General features: G+C 44.3%; 1 protein-coding gene across 1 annotated transcript in view; it reads left to right on the top strand.

The window, feature by feature from the left end:
- The first annotated feature begins 1,010 nt into the window (after positions 1-1,010).
- The window catches only part of NUS1 (NUS1 dehydrodolichyl diphosphate synthase subunit), a 28,287-nt gene continuing 20,556 nt past the window's right edge, over positions 1,011-8,741 (top strand). Inside the window, exon 1 of the mRNA XM_026504694.4 lies at positions 1,011-1,590. Within this exon, the coding sequence (XP_026360479.2) occupies positions 1,176-1,590 (415 nt within the window). The 5' untranslated portion in view covers positions 1,011-1,175. The remainder of the gene's footprint in view (positions 1,591-8,741) is intronic.

Here is an 8,741-nt window from a genome sequence, read left to right as displayed (position 1 = left end):
GGAGGAAGAAATAACTTCTGGCTAGGGGAATCAAGGGAATTTTCCTTGAGGATTTGGCAAGTGAGATGATGGTTGGGAAATGGGTTGGGGCTTGGGGAATACTTACTTGGGAAACAGAAATTGAGGCAAAGGGAAGAGAGCAAAAGGAGCAGAAATGGGATAGGACTGCTGCAGGAAGTACAGCACTGGCCTGGAGGAGGAACACTGTTGTAGTCCAGATTGGCTGAACATTAGGCGGCGCGAAGGGCATGATGTGGCTACACGCGCATTTTCCACCAAATGATGGTTATTAGGGTCCGTCATACTGGTTGTCGGTGATCACTTGCTGAATGAAGAAAAGAATAAACTGAATGGATTGCCAGGCCTTGGAACCCCCTTTTATGTATTAAGTAACGGACAGGCTGTAAGGATTCCGCTTAGAGGGGAATGACACAGGCAAAATTGTGTCTCAAGAGCATTACTAGAGATCCTCATTCACTCTTTGGGGAAGAATTGACCTCAGGTACAAGGTTTGACCAAAGAAGCTCTCTAAGGGGCGCGCTCCTGTCTCTGCACGACTTATTTTTGGGAACCCTCGTTGATCCCCAGCATCAACACTTGCTGCGGGCTACATTCCATTCCAGGTTCCTTCTGGCGTTTGTAATTTCCAATCCAGTTGGGCCACTTCTACTCCTTGGAAACCGCTTCTGGCAGGGCCATGAAAGGAGACAGTATAAGACGCCTAAGGCGCCCAAGGAGGCGGAATCCCTGAAATCGCCCATTCCAACCTCCAAGACATGCACCTTTTTGGGATCCTGCAGCCAAGGATTGGTGGCGTCTGCACCTCGCCCTCCGCACGACTAGGGGGCGCGCTCGGTCTCCGGCCCCCTTAGTTCGCAGGCGCTCGCTCTCCCTCGCCGCGCCGGGTTAGGCCACATCTTCGGACCTAGAGGCCGCGTCAGAGTTCCGCACCGGCCAATCAGAACTGTCCATGTACTAGCGGGGGCGGGGCTGCCGAGGCAGGAGGAAGATGGCGGCGGGGGCGAGGTGAGGTGTTGGCAGTAGAAAGGGGTTCGGGCGTGGGGGGCGGGGGAACGTGGAGCGATGGCCCGCGCCGGCCGCAGGGCTGGATAAGAAGCCGTCGCGCCGCGGGTGTGGGAGGGAGGGAGGAGAGGGCGCCCGGGCGCCACGAGAGTATGACGGGGCTGTACGAGTTGGTGTGGCGGGTGCTGCACGCTCTGCTCTGTCTGCACCGCACGCTCACCGCCTGGCTCCGCGTTCGGTTCGGCACCTGGAACTGGATCTGGCGGCGCTGCTGCCGCGCCGCCTCCGCCGCGGTCCTAGCGCCGCTCGGCTTCACGCTCCGCAAGCCCCCGGCTGTCGGCAGGAACCGCCGTCAGCACCGGCACCCGCGAGGGAGGCCGGGTCCGGCCGCCGCCCACCGCCGGCTGCGCTGGCGCGCGGACGGCCGTTCCCTGGAGAAGCTGCCAGTGCATATGGGCTTGGTGGTCACCGAAGAGGAGCAGGAGCACAGCTTCTCGGACATCGCGAGTCTCGTGGTGTGGTGTATGGCTGTAGGCATCTCCTACATTAGCGTCTACGACCACCAAGGTGAGGTCCGGCGCGGGTAGGGGGGCCGGGGCGTCTTGGACCGCGGGGACCGCACATCCGGCAGATGTATCCGGGGCGTGCCGCCCACCGCCGCGTTCCCGGCACTTCCAGTTGTCAGGTCCAGAGGTCCTTAAGTGCATATTACTACGGTGCCAGCGCTTTCGAGGAAGGGAGATAAGATTTACTGAACACCTACTAAGCCCCTGTATTCGATTCAGTCGTTTTCTATGCGTCAAAAAAAAAACAAACCAAACTTTAGTATTCTTTATTATGTCTCAGTAAGGTAGATGGTATTTGTATACCCGCGTTTCACAAAAGAGGGACGTGAGGATCACCAGCATCTGTGCTTTTCCACATATTTGCCCTTTGTCACACCACAGTGTTTCTTCAGAGACATTCAAGGAGCTGCCCTTAAGTCCCTGTCAGGCTGTGAAGGATTTAGGCATAAGCTGAGGGGTTGGGGCCAGGTAGCATTTGAACTGGGCCTAGGAAAAGTATGCGAGAGACTGGGGAGCTAGGTACCTAGTCTTCAGAGGTCTGGGATAGTGTGCAGCCCTTGATCCTTAGTGGCCAACACAGCACTTGATAGAATAATTCCCTTCTTTAAGTTCTGATCGAGGGAATGAATTTCACCATGGGGAATTTGGTTAAGTGTAAGAATTCAGCACTTAAGTGGGTGGCTACAAACCTTAAGCACCGTGCTAAGCACATTCCTTGTAATTTTGCATTTGACTCCATGGACTCTCAGGCTTATGGGGAGTAGACACTTACGTAGGTGACATGGTTAATAAGAAGTGTCGAGAGTAAGTGACCACTATGATAATGGGGGAAAGAAATCCCAAATGGAGGAACTTGAGATGTTCAGGCAGAGGAAATGGGCTTTCAGCTGGACATTGAATTATAAGCTGGAGGTAAGGTTGAGGAAGGCTCTAACTGTCAGGCTTGGGTTCAGTCAGATTCGAAAGCAGTGTAATTTTCTTAGCGACAAAGATGTGGTAACAATGACTTAGATGTACTGGGGTGAAGGAAAGGAAACTAATGTTTTATTCTCTGTTCGTAATGTAGATTACTGGTATGCTCCACGGAAGCTACAGTTTGATTTTTTTCCTTAGACTCTTTGTCAAATAGTTGGATGTAAGTGTGGAGTTTTGTCAGAAAGAGTAGGTCAAGGTCAAACAGTGACTCTTAGAGGGTATTAATCTTTGACCAACCTGTTACCTTCCTTGCAGTCAGCAAAGAATATGGTGAATCAGTAGCCTGTCATCATCAAATGATAATTTAACCTGTAGGGTAACGTTTAATAGGGGCCGACATTTTATGCAACTTCCCAAAGAAGTCAGCGGATCAGTAGAAATCACAAGACTGTTAGGAAGGGACACAATCTTTGCTTAAACCAATGCAATAGAAATATTGCCCGGGGAAAGAAAGGAGGGAAGCAGAAATGGGAATTAGTTGAGGCCATTAAACAATGTGGCAAATTGACTTATAAGTGAATCCCTTATATACAGGTGATTCTTTTCAAGCAAGTACATTTACATTCCAGAAGGGCAGGCGGATGTATAGCTAAACAGTTGAACTTGATGACTGTGCCTCCTAACACAGATTGTAATATTGCCACACTTCCTTGTTTCGGTAATTCCTGTTAATGAATTGCTGATGTGGTTCAGAAATACAGTGTGTCACATTCGCTAAAAGAAAAATGATTGTTAATGAAAAGGAAGAAGTCAGGCTAACCAGGTATTGACAGAAAACAGAAAGGAGGTTTTGTTTTGTTTTGTTTTTAGATTTTATTTATTTGAGAGAGAGAGAGAGTGAATGAGTGAGAGAGAGAGCACGCACATTGGCAGGGGGAGGAGCAGAGGGAGAGGGAGAAGCAGACTCCCGGCTGAGCAGGGAGCCCAACAATGTGGGGCATGATCCCAGCACACTGGGATTGTGACCTGAGCCAAAGGCAGACGCTTAACCAACTGAGCCACCCATGCGCCCCAGAAAGGAGTTTTAAGGTTATTTCCAGTGACTAGACCTAGGGTACTTTGTGCCCTACTGTAAAAGCAGTTTTAATTATTTTTTCGGGGATAATTTCATTGAAATAAGAGACTTTTGGTTTACCCATTCTTGGTTTTGATTGATTGATTCATTCATTTATTCAACAGTGAGAATTGCATGTCTATTAAATATCAGGTACTGGTCTGGTCATGAGAGTACCAATGAATAGAACAGACAAAAATCCCTATCCTCATGGAACTTACATTTTAGTAGAAGCCTGACAGATATTTTAAATGAGTAAAAGATGTGGTAAGTTAGATCATAAGTGAAATGAGGAAAAATAAAACGGAAGGGAAATAGGAATGTTGGAAGACAGTGGTAGAAGAGGAGGTGCAGTTTTAAATAGGGTAGCCAAAGAAGGCTTCACTGACCTTTGAATATAGACCTGAAAGGTGAGGAAGGAAGCTGTGTGGATATATGAGAAAAGTTGTCCTTTTCAGGGGAAGTTTTAGCTACTTAAGGTTTATTCAGTTTTCCCAAACAAACTTTTATTTAAATCTATTTCTGTATAGGTATTTAATTTTAAAATAATCACAAATGCCACATTTATTGAGTACCTTACTATGGATTAAAGCACTGGGATACAAAGAAGTATAAGAAATTGTGTCTCTCAGGGAGTTAAAATATCTCAAGTTAAGGTTGTCTATTAAAAATTAATATATAAATGCTGAGTGGCAGAGATTTCATTTAAGGAAGGAAAAAATCCTGGTAGAGCAGGGTTACCCGCATATGCCTGTAATGAAGGAGGTGACACTTGAGCTTGGCCTTGCAAAAATAGGTAGAATTTGGATTAGCATGAACAGTAGTGTTCTCCATCCTCCACCGCCCCCACCTGCCCCTGGCCTCCTCCCCATCTCTCCCACCCTCCCTCTCTGTATGTGAATAGGGAATTCCCTATTGGTAGCATTCCTATTAGACAGGCTTGAACAACAGCACCAAGTAGTGTTGGGAATAGTAAATATAAGTAAGTTTCTGTAAAGAAAAAGTTGAGAAATGAGGTGGGGTGAAGGTTTGGGCAACTGTTCTATTGCTTTGTAGTCTACTCCAAAGCATAGTATTTTAAAACAACTTATGTGTTGACTCAGGTCATTTGGTCAGTTCTTTTTTGGGATTGGTCACTCATAAGGTTGCAGTCACATAGTGGCTAGGACATAAAAATTTCTTGTTATAAGCCTTACTCGTGGTTTGTGATGGCTGGAATGAATGAGGGCGGGTTGGTTGTGTCTTCACATAGTCTTCTACAGGGCTGGCTTGGACTTCTCATTTTAATAGTGACCTCAGGGTAATCAGATGGTAGTTGCCTTCCCTCCAAGAGTGTTCCCAAACACCTAGCCAAAGGCCAGAGCTTACAAGGCTTCTTTGACCGAGCTTAGGAAATCTTGCAGTGTTACTTTTGTTATATTCTCTTGGTTTGAGAAGTCAGGGGTCTGCCCCAAGTCAAGAAAATGCCGAAATTGACTCCACCTCTCCATGAGAAAATAGCTTGTGCAGAAAGGGAGGAGGGAGCCAGGCATGGGAAGAATGGGGGATAGGCAGGGAATTGATGGCAGGCATCTTAGAGATAAGCTACTGTACTATCTTATATTTTTCCCTGTCCTATACCCCTTCATCTAAAAATTTGAGTTTAGGGGCGCCTGGGTGGCGCAGTCCTTAAGCGTCTGCCTTCGGCTCAGGGTGTGATCCCAGCGTTCTGGGATCGAGCCCCACATCAGGCTTCTCTGCTGGGAGCCTGCTTCTTCCTCTCCTACTCTCCCTGCTTGTGTTCCCTCTCTCTCTAGCTGTCTCTCTCTGTCAAATAAATAAATAAAATCTAAAAAAATAAATAAAAATTAAAATAAAAAAAATAAAAATTTGAGTTTAAGTAAGTATTCATTCTAATTAATTATAATTGGGTCTAGATTATATTTTGTCCTTAGACTAAAAAAAAAAAAACGGTATTTGGTTTGACTGCCAGGAAAACTGAACTTTTTTTCATTTACCTGCCATATTTTTTTATTATAATAATTTCTGCCAGTAATTCTTTCATATATTAGAAATTGGAGTTGTTTTCTCAGGAATTTCTTAAGATCAGAACTCTAGTAAAGAGATTTGCCTAACTTGTCTCCATTTATAATTGAAGAAATGACCATAATTGGGATGGCACAAAAACTGGAGTTCAGGGGCTTTTGGGTGCTATGCTTGCCTGGGTCTCGCTTGAAGTATGCTTAGCTCCACGTTATCTGGGTGTGTATTATTGTCTTCAGTGATGGGACCTGTTCTTATTGCCCAGCTCTATTGCTGCCATGCGGAGGACCTTGCTGTGGGGCTGTTTTTCAAAATGTGGCCTATGGGCCATCTGAGAATGAGTCATTGGGGATGCTTATAAAAAATAGAGATTCAGGGGCACCTAGGTGGTTCAATCAGTTAAGCGTCTGCCTTCAGCTCAGGTCATGATCCCAGGGTCTGGGAATTGAGCCCTACATTGGGCTCCCTGCTCAGTGGGAAGTCTGCTTCTCCCTCACCCTGCCATTCCCCCTGTGCTTATGCTCGCTCGCTCTCTCTCTCTCTCTCTGTCAAATAAATAAATAAAATCTTAAAAAAAAAAAAAAACAACTAGAGATTCAACACAGTTATAGATCAGACTGAATTGGAGTGGGACCTGAGTGTCTCTGTTTTTATCAAACAGGAAATGCCTTAATCTGGATCACTCCAATTTACGCTAATACTAAAACCCTATCCAGATTGCCTCCCTCATGAAAAGGAACATGAAGGATGAATAATTTGAAGTTAAGGCAAGTAGCAGAATATCCCTTAATCTGTGCTAGCCTCAAACTTCAGTGTACAGAGGCCTCTGTCTGAAATTGTTTTTGGGGACAGCTTTCTCACACTGGCGTTAAAAATGCCTGCCCAGTGTACTCCCAGCATCCCCAACCTACTTCTCACTATTTTATATACCTTTTGCTGCATCCACGTTTAGGTTACTTGATGTTCCCTCCCACTGGAATGGCTCTTTATTAAATCTTTAGCAGTTTTACACATCGAGAAACTGACAAGTAGAAAGCCAAGCACCCATATCTAGTAAGGAGCAGATTTAGAATTTGAACTAGAGTTTATTGCAAAGGTTTTGTGCTTAACCTTTTGCTATACTGACTTCCGCTGGTAAGAGAATGTGACTAATACAGTCACTTTTAGTACTATTCCTAATTATGTTGGGTTAGCTTAAAGCCATAATTAAAGTGGTACTTAACTACAGGTAATAGAAATGATTTGTAACATATTTGAAGGCAAATAGAATTTTCTTCATACCAGTAACACAAAGGTTAATCCTGCGAATCATAGGACATACTTTTTTAATCAACTAAATTTGGTTTTATGGAACTCCTACTCTGTGTTGAACTATTTCTTTGTCAGGGAAGCAGAATCTGTGAAGACGCTCTTCTCATTGTTAAAATGTGCACCCTGAGGCTGTGAAAGCCCACGTGGTTTGTTAATTTCACATCTCTCTGTTGCTGAAGAGCTGGGACTGAAAGCACAGCACCTGTTGCATTATGCTTTGCCACTGTCCCACATGTGCCTTCCCTTTCTACAGCGTGCTTATTCCAGTGTAATCTTGTTCTGTGACGTATCCTGGGGCTCTTCCTGAAAGTAAAATTGTTTAGTAGCTTATAAGATTTGTTTTGTTATGACTGCTTTAGTCATTAAAAAAATTTTTTTTAAAGATTTTATTTATTTATTTGACAGAGAGAGACAGCCAGTGAGCAGGGGGAGTGGGAGAGGAAGAAGCAGGCTCCCAGCGGAGGAGCCTGATGTGGGGCTCGATCCCATAACGCCAGGATCACGCCCTGAGCCGAAGGCAGAGATGCTTAACCGCTGTGCCACCCAGGCGCCCCTAGTCATTAAAATTTTAATGGTATTTTTAAAAATTTTAAATAATTGCTTCACAAGTATATGCTTTCTTCTCTGAAGATTGCCTCTGATGGTGTAATTGAGTTGTTAGAGAAATTAAATGAGGTAACCACTAGGTAACTTACTTAGGTGTCTAGTTTATTTTTATTTATTTTTTATTTATTTATTTTTTTTTTTTAAAGATTTTATTTATTTATTTGACAGAGATAGAGACAGCCAGCGAGAGAGGGAACACAAGCAGGGGGAGTGGGAGAGGAAGAAGCAGGCTCATAGCGGAGGAGCCTGATGTGGGGCTCGATCCCGGAACGCCGGGATCATGCCCTGAGCCGAAGGCAGGCGCTTAACCGCTGTGCCACCCAGGCGCCCCTAGGTGTCTAGTTTAAAAGGATAAAAGGTAGGCCATTTTGAAGGATGGGCATTTATAAGGAAGTATTACATTAATTCCATAGCTGGTTAGATGCTTTATAATTAGGAGAGATTGTTTTAATGTTTATCCCACTTTTCTCTCTTCCCTTCCCTTGTTTTTTTTTTTTTTTTTTTTTTTTTTTTTAAGATTTTATTTATTTATTTAACAGAGCCCAAGCAAGGGGGAGCAGCAGAGGGAGCTGAGCAGGGAGCCTGATGTGGGACTTGATCCCAGGACCCTGGGATCCTGACCTGAGCTGAAGGCAGACGCTTAGCCAACTGAGCCCCCACATGCCCCATTCCTTGTCCTTATAAAAACTTGCTGTTAGATGTTTCTTGAAGCCTGTTTCTATAGAAGGGAGGGGATAACCATGGTAAAAATTCTAATTTCAGATTTAGAAGAAGATTAAATATGTGCTTTAAAAGTCTCATTTTATGGAGTTGATTATTCATTTCACATAAATTTTAAAAGAAGCAGTGTTTAAGGAATACAGATAAGATTTGCTGACTGAATACTAGTCTAATTAAACTCCTTCTTACTTGGTTCCCTTAATTTGAAAAAAGTATGTACGTCATGGTTGTATTACCAGTGCATGTATGCGTGCTTGAGTGGAAGGGAGTAGACTAAATATTGAAACCTATAATTCTAAAATGTCAATTAATGTAGTAAGGGTCCTGAATACAGTATATAAGGCTACAGTAAGGGTCCTGAATACAGTATATAATCTGATGGGTGGATAGAGTATACTTAATTCCACTCTCTTTGAAATATTTCTCTCCTGGCTTCCATGACATCATGTATGCTTGGATTTCTT

Source organism: Ursus arctos, unplaced genomic scaffold (genome assembly GCF_023065955.2).
Source record: "Ursus arctos isolate Adak ecotype North America unplaced genomic scaffold, UrsArc2.0 scaffold_13, whole genome shotgun sequence".
In the NCBI taxonomy this organism is placed as follows: Eukaryota; Metazoa; Chordata; class Mammalia; order Carnivora; family Ursidae; genus Ursus; species Ursus arctos.
Note: the sequence above shows the minus strand (reverse complement) of the source record. Positions and strands in the feature narration are given on the sequence as shown.